This window comes from Chanos chanos, chromosome 3, assembly GCF_902362185.1.
Source record: "Chanos chanos chromosome 3, fChaCha1.1, whole genome shotgun sequence".
NCBI classification, from domain to species: Eukaryota; Metazoa; Chordata; class Actinopteri; order Gonorynchiformes; family Chanidae; genus Chanos; species Chanos chanos.
The window spans coordinates 10376541-10391014 of record NC_044497.1 but is presented as its reverse complement, the minus strand read 5'-3'; the positions used below and the strand labels follow the sequence as shown (position 1 = coordinate 10391014).

At 43.4% G+C, this 14474-nt stretch overlaps 1 protein-coding gene across 5 annotated transcripts in view; it reads left to right on the top strand.

Annotated features, from left to right (window-relative positions):
- Positions 1-14474, top strand: part of stau2 (staufen double-stranded RNA binding protein 2) — a 59458-nt gene that overhangs the window by 16650 nt on the left and 28334 nt on the right. For all 5 annotated transcript variants that reach the window (XM_030768760.1, XM_030768758.1, XM_030768761.1 and 2 more), the window contains exons 7-12: positions 1730-1837; positions 5554-5766; positions 6087-6224; positions 8352-8483; positions 9164-9221; positions 13548-13849. In XM_030768760.1, the coding sequence (XP_030624620.1) occupies positions 1730-1837; positions 5554-5766; positions 6087-6224; positions 8352-8483; positions 9164-9221; positions 13548-13849 (951 nt within the window). The remainder of the gene's footprint in view (positions 1-1729; positions 1838-5553; positions 5767-6086; positions 6225-8351; positions 8484-9163; positions 9222-13547; positions 13850-14474) is intronic.

Sequence of the window (14474 nt, the reverse complement as noted above, 5' to 3'; positions counted from 1 at the left end):
GTTGTTGTTTTTTTTTTTTTCTCTCAAATCCACTGAGGTTTTGTTTCTTCAAGAAATGTATGTCATGTTCCACCACCGGAAACCGTATTCCATTTTTCCCCACATGTCTGGCATCAGGAATGGTTATTTAAAGCGCATTGGCGTCTCACTTGTTTGGTCTTGCTCCCCCTTCTCTTCATAATAAGGCCTTTGTCAGGTACTCCTTCTGTGTATTGCTTTACAAATTGAAGCACATCATCTTTGTGTACACCCCAGGCTAATCATGTTCCTCTCACTGTCTGCTCATTCTTACCCTGGATCTCATAGTTCAGTTGAATATCATACACTCGCTAATGGTTGTGGTCTGTAAGTCTGTGGCTGAAATGTATCAAAAGACAGAACTTAGAGAAGGCTAACAATTATGCTCTTATTGTCAAACAGACCCTGAAATAATGGTGTCCCATCACACACTTATGCGCACACACATGCTTACGCGTGTAATTATTGCGTAAATCTTCAGTAGGCAACCATAAACATCGAAACTGGGTCGACTTAAGTGTGTCTCAAATCAGGATATAGCCTATAAACAGCAACACTGTGGAATGGATATCCTATGACACAAGAAACATCGAATTAAATGTGTATGCGTGAGGAAGAGTCACGCAGGGTCTCTTATCACTGAGGGAAAAAAGCAATCCACACAGTACAACACTGATGAAGGTTTGGATGCTCTTTTATTTGACTAGCACCCTGAACTCAATAAGGACACCCATTTTCAATCATGAGATATATTCTGTCTTTTAATAGTTCTGAGTACAATGTGCAGTGACCATTAATGAATGAATGGGAAATCTCTGAGATGAAAATGTGTTGAATAAGAAAATAGGATTTTCGTATTTTCGGAGCCCAGAGATAAAACAATGGGGCTAACGTCAGATTATTTCCAACAAAAGTCTTTCCTGGAAAAGCAGCTTTTTCAAGAAGCGAATAATGTGGATCAGCCTTTTAGCATTGATTACAATTGAGATGTAAATCTGCTTTTTGTATATGTTCTTGAGTTTATAACCTCATTAGAGCCTGATTAACCAGAGATTCCATTTAAAGAAAAAAAAAAAAAAGAGCCAGATTCAGCCTTTGTTCTGATAGACTCATGTCACATCAAATCTAACAGTGTCCCCGCCACCTGACGGCTCTCAACAACACTTGCAGCTGATGGGCCCTCAGGAGTAATACACACACAGACACACACACACACACACACACACACACACAAAAAGGAAGAACACTTTGGAGGACACCCAATAAAAGCATCTTGTGATCAGAGGTTTGGGAGCGAACTCACATTCTGGGTCATATGATGCAGAAGAACTTACAGTTTATGAATTGGAGCAGTTAGTAATGTGAGGGGTTACAGAAGTGATGGAGTGCTTTTGCTGTAGAACAACTAGGCAACTCTTCTACCTCTTTCACTTCCATTCTCCAAAAATGTAAAACATTGATTTTGAGTACAGTCACATGAGAAAAAGTCATTGGGTGTTTATGTGCACTTTTTTCTCCATCTGCCATCAGATTAGGCAACCGTTGAGTGAAGCCATACCCCACGCTCTTTAAAGATATCTTGGCCAGTGTCTGCATTATGGGAGGGATGAGTTTTCTAAGGGGAAAAAAAAATGAAATATTCCTTTTATTTCAGACAGTTTTGCTGATGTTTCCTTGTAACAGACTGTGTCTGTATACTTAACTCTTTCAGTGTCCAGAAGACAAGAATGAGACAGAGGAGAACAGTGATGCTAGCAAGTCTGAGATTAGCCTGGTCTATGAGATTGCCCTCAAGAGGAACCTTCCTGTCAATTTTGAGGTAAATTTAATGTATGTTGCTCAGATTATAGTGGTATTAAACTCTAGTGAAAGGGGAGAAAAAGTTCTTAATTCTTAATCTCTGTCTGTATGCTACTATTACATATCAGATGAATGGAGTCTGCTTACCTGTTAGGTTTTTAGTTTTAGTTAGTTTTGCCTTTAGTTTTTTTGTAAAGCTTTGTATGTTTTATTAACTGCTCTTTATACACCAACAGAACAACAAAACAATAGCTTTAGTGATTCTTCTAAGTGTTTATTAGGCTACTATATGTGGGATACCGTGAATCAGGAGTAGAAATGACCTTATCCAACCTCCCTAATCAACTGGGTCTCCTCAACATATTTTTTTTGTAAGTTTGTTTTTCACATTGCCACTTTTTAATTCCAGAGCTGCACAGCAGAGCATGCCCAGATTTTTGTTGTATTAAATTAGAACCGAATATTTCATTACGATTAAAATGGATTAGGAACAAAAGCGATTGCATGTGTTGTCTCATATTGGTCATGTCCTGTCAGGCCCGGTTTAATTCGGTAATTGCTCCAAAAACTCAGAATTGGGAAAGAAATGTAGCACAGGGAAGGTGGTTTGGACAACGCTCAGAATCCGCTCTTAGTTAAAGAGTTTCATCGGTGATCTTTTGGCTACGCGCAAACTTCTCTCTTTACTTTAGGCTTCTCTGTTTATGCTATGAAAAACAGAACCGGATGTCTGCCGTTGTCCCTCGTCTCGTGATAGCATTATTTTTATTATGTAAAATGTTTTTCCCTTGCTGTCTCCAGCTATGTAATCTGTAATCAGCAGCCAGGACTTAGCAAGCTTCTTACCCTAGAGCCTCCTGACGCACATTTTGAAGGAATCCTGTGTGCTCGCATGCAATCTGCTACGTCTTGGGCCCCAGTCCAACTTTATTTGCACACGACCTAGTTGATTTTTCCCTCACTATCCCCAACCTCAATTTATTTTTGAAAACTTGGACGGACTTGATCCATCTCGGATAATTTCAGCAAGTTTCTCAAAGCATTTTTTTTCATTTCAAATGCTTAACAAGTACCATAACATGAGTGTAGAGGTAAAATGATGTTGGTCTTGCTCCAAGGAACGAAGTAATGACACAGTACATGAAAGCATTTGGGTTCTGACTGTCGACTTAGCATTTCCTATGAGTTATACCAACGAGTGTCTTCTTTCCTCTCTACCACGAAGGAAAAGATCCCCAAAAGACTAAACACATTCAAAAACTTTGTCAGGGGATATCAAACAGATGGTACTTCAAAGGGATCAATATATAAATCATAGCTTTTGTATAGATGACTCCCTACTAAAAGATACAAGAGATTAATACTCGGGCCAAGAACCACCCATCATGTACATAAGTACCTTCCTTCGGGGCATACACATCAGCATTACATACAAAAGAGCTATTCTTTAGTCTATCAGTCGCCGGCATTGTCCCATCCTGGCCTGATATCCTGCCTTTTCACCGTGCTGAAGCTGCGGAGGTCTACTAAGCATGGATCATGCCACAAAACACTGTATCTTAGTTAGAAGCTCTATCCCTCTCTCATGCGGAGGGATGAAGACAGATCAACCTCAAATTACAGTGCGTTTCCTCCCTACAACTTGATCTGCGTCGTCAGGCGCTGTGAGACAACAGCTCAGACAGAAGAAACGAGCGTCTCTCAGACGTACAAAAATGAAATGCTTCGCTGAAACCCCATCGCCCCGACGAGGATTTTGTGTCGTCTGTTGCTGACGACCACAGCTCGTCTGCCGCCTCGGAGAGCGCTGGATCTCTGCGCCAAGAGGCGCTCAGAGTCATCATTCACCTGAGGAGTGGCGTCTCAAAACAGAAAAGCCCGGCACCTGCCTCGCAGCTAACAAGTGGCTACCTAGTAGAGTCTTTTACACTAGTAACAGTATCTATGGAAACTGTGTCAGGCAGCCAGCCCGCCCCAGTGTCTCCTTGCTTGTCCCAACGTATTGTTAATACATGATAAAGTTACCCAAGCCTGTTTTCGCAAGGCAGACAATTTCAATGAAGTCCAGCTATCCTGAGTCCTGAGAAGAGAGGCAAAACAGGCTTTCCCCACACGGCAGACTGTGGCCTCTTCGACCAAGCGTGAACCAAACTCTTTCTCTCTCGGTTTCATCCGCGTATTAACCACGGTGAGAGCGATCATCACAATAAAACAAGTGTGCGCGCCATTGTTTATTATTATTGTTATGGTTCGTAGGCTCTTCCATAACAGTCGTTTCCATTGAATTATCTTACCTAAGTAAAGAAACAGACCACCCCTGTGTAAAAATCTTGGTGGATTACCAGGACTAATTGCGTTGTCTGGCTGGCCCGATACCACAACTAAACCACAATGTCTCATTCAGAGATACGGTGAGATTACGTTCCAACTCCTCCAAAATGCTTAATCATTAAGCAGAGAATAAAGCAACCAGAGTGTGATGCCGCCCGAAAGGAATCTGGGATTCTTATGTAACATGTGAGTGCGATGATCAAATCCCTCCACATCAAGGCCCTGTAAATATTGTCTCATGACATTCCATCAAATGTGTGAGGAATGCGCAGTGGTCTCTCATGTTCCTCTCCCCTGCCCGACCAGGGCATCGAGCGCTGCAGATGAAAGTCGAGATTGTTGTACGGGGGAAAAATGATTACTGATCGTTATCAGTAATCATTTCATAAAGCTTTGATTATGGCTCTAATGAGGCGGAACTAGAAAACGCAGACACGGAACAGCTTTGATTTTAGTAGTTCATTCCGCAGAGTCTTTTGTCAGTTTCTGTAACAGTCGACGTGTGTTATGCTCAGCTCATTTAAACCTGCACTGGCTTCGTAGCGCATACTATTTACATTTATACCACTTCTGCACTGTTTCACATTCCGTGGATGCGGGGGTGAACAGAGCATGCATGTCACGTGCTTGTGTGAATGCCAGGCTCATCGCAAGGAGCATGAGCGGATGTTAGGGTCTCGAGAGAGGAATTGCTTTCGGTTCGGTCTGTGCGTGGAGAACAGGCGTGGAAGTCAAACTCTGCTGCTGGTAGAAAAGAAGCAGCAGTTGTCCAGCAAGTGAAACCCAATCCTCCCAGTATAGCTCTTTAAGGGTGCTCAGGAGCGCTCACCTGCACTGGGGCCCTGCCCAGAGATGACACAGGAAGTGGACGTGATTGCAGATGAATGATGTAACCCAAGCTGGATCTCTCTTTTTTTTTTATTATTATTATTATTATTATTTTAGGTTTCCCTAGATAATTTGTGTGTGTGTGTGTGTGTGTGTGTGTGTGTTTGGGTGTGTTTGGGTGTGAATAGAATGGGTTCGCTTTTCACTTACGAGCAATGCTTCTCTCTCCGGGTACATTTTCCTACACCAGGTTCTACATGTTTGGTACTTCCAATTTCATGCACATGCTGCCTCTGAACATTAAGTCTTCTGTAGCCTCTGTCCATACGTTTCACAGTCAGTAATGCTGATTAAAAATAAATTAAAAAAAAAAAAAAGATGTGGCAGCCGGCTTCAGATGCGCTGAGGCTAATTAGCGGTGTTCTCATCTCAGCTGCAAAGCCGAGTAGCACAGACAGAACCTGGGGGGATGTTGGAGATTCATGACCAGAATAATTCCGTCTGTTAAGCTCTTGTCGGCGTTGGAGCTGCATTTAGATGGGTTCTTACGCAACTCTCATATCTCCTTTTCCCCAGGTCTTGAAAGAAAGTGGACCCCCACATATGAAAAGTTTCCTGACACGCGTGACAGTGGGAGAATTCTCGGCGGAAGGAGAGGGAAACAGCAAGAAACTCTCTAAAAAACGAGCTGCTCTTGCCATTTTACAAGACCTGAAAAAACTGCCACTCTTACCAGTAGTGGAGAAGCCCAAACTTCACTACAAAAAACGACCTAAAACCATTTTAAAGGTATATGCCTGTAAAACGTGGCTGATATGCTCTAATACTTACTAATGGTGAGAGTGATTTATGAATGGTACTTTTGAACGGCTCATACAGACTCTCTGGCATTCCTTAAGTGAAACTCATGTTACTCGCTCCTTCTTTCCTTCACCCACTCATTTACTCCTTCACTTACTCCCTCACTTACTCCTCGACTCACCGATTCATTCCTTCTTGCTCACTCACTCACTCACTCACTCACTCACTCATTCACTCACTCGCTCAATCACTCGCTCACTCGCTCAATCACTCGCTAATGTCCCCCCGTCACCATCTCTATCTCTCAGACTGGACCGGAGTATGGACAGGGGATGAACCCCATCAGTCGTCTGGCTCAGATCCAGCAAGCCAAAAAGGAAAAGGAGCCGGAGTACATGCTGCTGTCAGAGAGAGGGATGCCTCGTCGCCGTGAGTTCATCATGCAGGTGAGAGAGACAGAGAGAGAGACAGAGAGAGAGACAGAGAGAGAGACAGAGAGAGAGACAGAGAGAGAGAGAAAGGGGAGGGTGAGAGGAGCCCTAGCCAAACACTGATAATGTCCCACTGTGTCATCTGTCTTAATCAGGGTGTCTGTCGCCTCCAGAGACACTGATTACTCCTGACCTTCACTTCTGTCAAAGTCAGAGCCTGTATTCACCACCCACATGCGTACTCTGGGATTACAACCATCCACAGCAGTGATTAATCATTCATTAGTGTTCATTAAGGCAATTTTGCGAATAACATGCCTAGGCAAAGTAATCCCAATTCAACAGTCCACTTAGCTGATCTGTTTAAGAGAATCTAGTGTGTAACTTATATGGACTTTCATGACCTTGACCTTTTGCGATTTTATTCCACAAAAGAAAAAAAAAAGGAAGCAAGGCTAAAATGTGATATTAAGTTTTTTCTTAGACTCTTTCTCTCTCTCTCTCTCTCTCTCTTTTTTTTTTTTTCTTCTTTTTCTTTTTAGTGTCTTGGCTTTTGCCTTACAGCTTTCTTCAAGTTGGTCTTTTAACAATTGAATTTCTTCCAATCTAGGCTTAAACTCCCTCCTTCTACATAGGTGAAAGTTTGGACCTGGCTAATTTAGACTGTTTTACTGCAGGCCATTAAAGCAGGAATACCGGCTGCCTCCACCGCAAAACCTTCTGTCCATTCCTTTCACTCCGTCCTTACCTCATCAACCGAACACAGAATCTCTTGCCCCTGCACTGTATCTGATATTGTAAAACGAGAGGCTTCTTTAATCTCTTTTTGGCTCCATCACGCACAGATACACTTGTGCCATACAGGCTGGTAGAGCTTCCCACCTAGTCATTTAAACATTCACGTTTAATCATCGTGCAAACTGCTTCGCTGTTAAATCTTGGCTCCAGATGCGCGGGGCGCTAAAGCTAGCATCGTTAAGACCTCTCATGAGCCTCCTGGATGACGTTCGGCGCTGAAAAAACGCTCTCTGAGTGTTTTGTTTATCATGTGACATGTTCATTGGAAGAGCTTTTACTTCCCTGTCTCCTGCACAGTAATCCCTCTCTTTCACCAGAACAGTGCGTTTGTGAGTGTCCAGTAATACAGCCTCAAACCGATTATTCATGCTCTTTTCACTGAGGCATTAGTCCCTGCTTGTGTGTGTTTCTTTTGTGTGTTCTAGTTGCTTCTAAAATTTCCACATTGTTCCCCTCCTGGGCTTTGGGCATAAATGAGTTTCTGTTCTGAGGATTACTTGATGCTGTGCTTCAGCGCCTGTTGATTAAACGTGATTAAAAGAATCAAAAGATACTTTTTTGGTCTGTTCATGGGGCTGTTAATTAATTTCTCATATAAATATATAAATATATATATATTTCTCATATATGTGTGTGTGTGTATATGTATATATATATATATATATATATATATATATATATATATATATATATAGTATTGTGTATTTGGACATCAATACAGTTCAATGAGAAGCTTTTGTTATTTTATTATTTTCAGATAAAATTGAAGTATTTCCTGTAGTAACGGGAGCCTCCCTAAGGCGTGTTCATGTTCTTAGCTGTGGAATGCTGTTTTCACAGTGATACATTCTGTTTACCTTACGTATCGCTTTGGGTTTATTCTTGTGAATATCTGCTTGTTTTGCTGAAGGTCTGATTTACTTTTCTGGCTATCTTCTGATGTCTGTGGAAGACAGGGTTTTTTTTTATGTTACCGTTACATAAAAAATAAACAGATATAAAATTAATATAATCCAACTGTCTGTTAACCATTGGAGCATCTAATAGTTGTGGCCAGTCTAATAACCTTAGCAATGTAAAAAACAAACACAGTAGTAGAACTGTCTCTCTTGTTAAAACAAACTCTTCATCAACCAGGCCGTATTTTTATGTGTTATTTTATTGCAGCAACGCTTATATCTGTCTGCTGTGTGTGTACGTGTGTGTGTTTGTGTGTGCGTGCGCGTGCGTGTGTGTGTGTGTGTGTGTGCTTGTGTGTGTGTACATGCGTGTCTGTGTATGTGTGTGTGTGTGTGCGTGCGTGCGCGCGCGTGTGTGTGCGTGTGTCTGTATGTGTGTGTCTAGGTGAAAGTGGGTAATGAGGTGACAACGGGCACGGGTCCTAATAAAAAGGTGGCTAAGCGTAATGCAGCAGAGACCATGTTACTGCAGCTTGGCTATAAGGCCTCCACACCTCTTCAGAACCCACCAGAGAAGGTTAGTGAAAATACACAGTCTGGTGCATGTCGCCTTAGATACAGTAGTTTCATTGTTGGAGGGCACTTTGAACTTTTTTTTTTTTTTAAAATAAACTTTATTTTTGAGGTAAATCGGGAGATCTCTTAATTACGATAACTCTTGCTAGCGCAGAAATACTCTCTTTTTATGAGATAATCTCTGACTAAATCTTATTTTTTTTATGGTTGTTCAGAGTTTGAGTAGCTAATGCTCCTTCTATTCTCTCCGAATTTAGTCCAAATACCATAATGGGGGTGGTCCTGGGAGGGGGGGATTAGTTGTCATTGAGTGAGGAATGACTGTGTCTTTTTTTCCTCATTAGCAATCTCCTTTATGCAGGAGTGAACAGTGAAGGTGCTTTTGAATGTCCCCCCCCCGACCGTTTGGCAAGTTAATGGCATTTATTTTAGTGATGTCTCAATTTCGCCGCAATCCTCCCTTTCTTGTATTAAGAGTAGGAAGCATCCTGTCTGACATGCGTGAGAAGCGCTTCGCTAATCTCAGTCTCTCTCTCTCTCTCTCTCTCTCTCTCTTTCTCCCCCCCCCCCTCTCTCTCTCTCTCTCTCTTTCTCTCCCCCTCTCTCTCTCTCTCTCTCTCTCTCTCTCCCCCTCTCTCTCTCTCACGCCCCACCTTGCTTCTTCTCTTAACATTGCTGCAGATGGACACCAAAAGCTGGAACGGACAAAGGACGGCTTTTCCCGAGGCTACCAGCAATAGTAAGCATTTCTCTCTCTCTTTCCTCGCTATAGTGTAGGTGATGCACAGCCGTTTAATCTTTCTGACTGATAAATAAGCCATTGACTGTCAGCTCAATCAGGCAGCCGCTCCCATTGGGAGTCTGCAGATCCGCCCTATTCACTGGGACTTAGGCTCTATCTTGCAGGAGGGGAACACTGAACCCAAATTCTACACATCCCTCCCCCCCCTCCACACACACACACACACACACACACACACACACACACACACACACACACACCACAGTCCTCATCTGCTTTTCCTGCCTGTGAGTGTGGCCCATCATTCAGCATTAACCCCTCTGACGTGCTGATACTGACTCTCCCATATTAAGAATTTTTTTTTTTTACTGAATTATATAATAAAGCTTCACATCACGTAAGAAGCTAACCTGATCAAAGAAGACTCACTCCTGTCAGCGCAGTATAAATCCAGTGGCTGTTCTGTGCTATTTTCCATGTGTAAGTTACATGAATGCCCCGGAGATCTCCAGAAATGGAAAAGAATGGGTTGATTTGTATTCACTGCATCACAAGTGCCCACAAGTGAGTATTTCATTGGAATAGCTTACAGCAGGTGATTTGCTTTCTCTATATTAAGTTGCTTACATGAGTATTGGGATATTTGTGGTAATAAATGCATCGTAATGCTGCACGAATCAGGTCACTTCACGTTCTCAAGCTGGTGGAATCTTTGGCTCGGGCCAGAAGTGACATTCCTGGAAATGACACACCACACAGAGGAACGTTTTGGTGCCGATGGAACATGGGAATACATTTATTTATTTCCGTCTTTTTCGCATTGAGTACAATGACACGATGGCTGGCCTGTCGCCGTTTCTCGCTGACATGGTTATGGAAATGATCCTCATGTCGGTGGTTGTTGTCATTTCCCTAGATGCTCCCCCTGCACATACACATACACACATATACACACACACACACACATACACGCACGCGCACGCACGCATGCAAACACACGCATCAGAGGAGTTGCAGCGTGCAAAGTTGTAATGAGTCACATGGATGTGCTATTTTTGGGGGTTGCTGGCAGTACGCTTGACTGCGGAGGATGACAAGCATCTATCCTCTTGAGTATTCTTTGGGAAAAGGATCCTCTTCTCCGCAAGCAGATTCTTAAGCCTTTGGCCCTGGTAGCCTCCTGGAAAAGAGCCATTTTTCAGCCAGAGTTTATCTCACTTGGGATGTTGGCTCGGCTATCTCCTAATTATCTCCATAAACTTTTGCCAACTGTGCTGTTAATGTCAAAATAAGGCTCACCACAGAGTTGTAATTTATAGATGCTGAAAACTGCCAATAAGAGACGCAACCTCTCCAGAGGGTACTGACAATATCCAAAGCAGAGTTGTTTGTGAATGGCCCAAGAATCCTTATTTTCTTCCCAATTTTCTGACTTGCATCAGGTTCTCTTTGGTCAGGCTCCTGGACTACCCTGCCATCTCCCATTTACCTTGCCTCAAGTTCGTTTGAACCGCAGTTTTTCAACATGCAAATCCTGACTTCATCACAACTGGAAAGCAGATTCAAGGTGACACACAGAACAAAACAGCCAGCTGGCCTTGGAGGATAGCCTTGGGTACCTGACAAGGGGGTTGGGGGTGTAGATTGAATCAAACTCGTAACAGAGAAGAGATGTTTTAACCGGTCTGTGATGTGAGTCGCATCCAATTCAGCGGGTACGGTCTCGGGGCGCGTGATGTGATGTATTTTAAAAGCAACGGGGCGGCGCGTTGAAAGGTCGGAAATCAATTTCCTGCCGTGTTATCCTGCGCTTGGTTTTAAAAACCAGGTGGGGGATTAAAGGTAGAGATCTAATGTTATGATGGGCCTCCGTGATCTACGAAACCGCAGCGTCGTAGACACATAGCTCGTCCGACCCCCTTTGTCCTCCGGCAGTAATTCATCGCTACTCTAAATGAGATGATGAGAGAGGTATGGGAGGTCCTGGTGATGTATTACGTCCCAGAAAGGCTGTGCATCCCTCTAATTGAGTTTTCATCCTGTATGAAGTGTTGCCATGAGGGAGCATCCAGAAGTGATTAGACCTTTGAGAAGGAAAGAGAAAGAGAAAGAGAAAGAGAGAGAGAGGGACGGACAGAAAGAGAGAGGGAAAAAAAAAAAAGATGAAGGGAGACCTCGGCTCTGCTCCCATGGGCACCGCGGCAGGCTTTTTGTCAGTGAACTTGCCACATTTCATTTCCTGAAAATGTATGTAGGTCTGTGTGTATGCGAGAGAGCAAGAAACTGACAGAGAGAAAAAGTGTGTTTGTGTGTGTGTGTGTGTGTGTGTGTGTGTGTGTGTGAGAGAGAGAGAGAGAGTGAGAGAGAGAGAGAGAAAATGATAGATAAAGATAAAAACAGGGAGAGTACATGAAGTGTTTGTGTGGGCAGCATGTATGAGTGTGTTTGTGCTTAGTATGAGAGTGAATTGCTTCATAGTTTTGATTTACAGTTGGGCTCTCTTTTTGTTATCTGTTTTAAATCAGTGCCTTGGCTCCAGGCTGGCTTTGTGCCAGTTCACTACTCTCAGACGAAGCCCATTATTTTGGGTGGAACTTCTGGAACCAGGGGAAAGGGCTCAGAGGAACGCATGGGACCATTAGGTTTTTTGTTTTTTTTTGTTTTTTTTTGAGCATTTATATGCTTTTTGTTGTTTTGTTGTATTTCAGTGCTGATGTCATGTTGGCTCACACCTTTTTTTTTATGATATTTTTTAAGTATTCATTTGTTGCTCAGGTCTACAGTGCTGATTTGTGTAAGCTGAAATTGAACTTGTCACTGAACATTTAAAAAACTCAAGGATTTTTGCTTGATTGCCAGTCATTGTTATTGAAATGACCAATGGGAATACACTGATGTTTTTCATTTAATGTTTTAAAATCCATGAATTAAAGTCAACAGTGTTCTCCGGCGCTCGACAGCGCTCGCTCCGAGAAATGTCCGAAGGCACTTTGTATATTTATGTCTTTAACAATTTCCCCAGATAATATTTACTGGTTTATGGAGTAAGCACAAAGCTAAAGTCAGTTCTGTTATGTCGACGCAAGTCTAAAGGACTCCCACTTTCAAAGGTTGTTCTTTGCTGCAAACACAAACAGGAAGTGTGGAGTCAGCCATTCTCTAAGTGTAGTACTGGTGCACAGCTGCTCTGCCTGAAACAGCTGTTTTTGTTTTTTTTTTTCTTTTTCTTTCTCTGTCTCTAGTGACCCTGTCTGAGGTTTAAGGGTGCTTGTTTTTCCAACAGGCTTAAGAGTCACCGTCCTGAACACAGAACAGCACCTATAGGTGGCGCTGAGTCTTTTTGACAGGGAAAAAAAAAGAAAGAAAAAAAAAAGAAAACGCAGGCTTGGTTGAATGCAGATTGCCTGGATTATCTCGCCGCTACCTTTAATCAAAGAATTTTCTTATTCACCATCTGGAAATAATGCCTTAATGCGACTTTGGTGTGAAAATCAAACTGACTACAAATCAGCCTGCTTTTCTTCAGATGACAGTTAAACATTCGCTCTCAGTGTCAAGCCCCATCACTCAGTTCAGTTTTTCCGATCAAACTTTCTGTTAACAGTTAAAGCCAGCGAGGAATAAGGCCAGCGTTTTTTTTTTGTTTTTTTTTAAAGTCCTTTATTTCAACCATTTTAGGGGCTTGTTTAACAGACTTACTCAAGGGCATCCCGCTGGGGTGAGACAAAGGGGTGTGATTTGAAGGTTATGTACCTTACTCATGGGCACAATGCATGTTGCCAGTGGAAGGGTGGAGAAATTGCAACCCACGGCCCATCAAAGCGAAGTTACGACTCCTGGGTTCCCTGCCTGGGATTCAGTGCAGCAAACTACCCTCCCCCCCCCCTCCCCAGTGCCTGGCACGGAGCGGTAACCTACTTATCCACTGCCATCCAAATCCATCCTCATCAACAGGACAACAGCCCGTCACTGCTGTTTGAAAGAATGCTAAAGTGATATTCATGATCAGCATTAGCTCTGAATAAGGACAGAGTGAAAGAGTCTGGCCAGTTCAGAATTATCTATTATACTTTGAAGGATGTACTTCGTTGCTGGACGTCGGTTGCACGGACACACATACATTGTCAGGTCTCTTTTAGACTGACATTTCCGTGTACATGTGAGTTATTCCAATAGTTTTTGTCTGACATGTAATGCTATAAAGGGTAATAACCTGTTTCCCTCTCTCTCTCTCTCTCTCTCTCTCTCTGTGTCTCCCTCCCTCCCTCCCTCGCTCCCGTCTCTCAACGGCTCTTTCACCTTAATTCCTTTTCTGGCATACAGCACAAAAGGGAATTCTTCACCTCTCCCCCGACGTCTATCAGGAGATGGAGGCCAGCAGAAACAAAGGCAGCCCGGGGGTGCCTCCAAACTACCTGAACCCCAAAGACATCGGCCAGGGGCCCGTGGGACCCTACTACAGCGCCACGGGAAACACGGCAGCCATCGCCCGAGAACTGCTGCTGAACGGGACGTCTCCCACGGCGGAGGCCATGGGAGTGAAGGGAAAAGCACCTGCTCTGCCCAGTAACTCCGTTCAGCCCTCGCAGCAGCTTGAGTACTTGGCCCGCATCCAAGGCTTCCAGGTATGGGGAGGGGGGGGGGGAAAAAAAAAAAGGGAAAAAAAAAAAACGAAAAAAAAATCCAAAGTGCTTTAACAGAACTCTCCCCTAGCTGTGCCGGGAGGACGCCGCTCGGATTTCATAACATACCGCGCGGCCCCTCTTCCTCCTCCTCGCCGGGCCGCAGGCATGTGGGGCCGGAGTCAAGTGCCTGCTTCTGTCACCGATGTCGATACAGCGAGAAAATCGTTTCCCATAGAAAGGCTACAATTCCCCCTTCCTCCTCCTAGATTCTCTTACAGATAAAAGATGGCCACCTGTTTTTACCTCATCCATGTCCCGCCAGGGTTGTGTGTATGTGTGTGTGTGTCTGTGTGTGTGTGTGTGTGTGTGTATGAAAGAATAAGTGTGTGCATATACAATTGGTAAGGTCATAGGTTGTTTAAAGAAAGCATCCAGAAGTGTGTTGTGGAAACCTCACCTTGAATCGAGCCTGTTCATTTAGTGCCAGATGCTTTTCATAACGGACAGTGAAAACATTTTATCTTAACCTGCAGAGGTTTCCTTTGAAAAACTATTGTTATTGCTCAGGGCTTTCCTGTACTCTGAAACCTGATGAAGAATGGAGGAGCAGCCAAACGTAAACAGG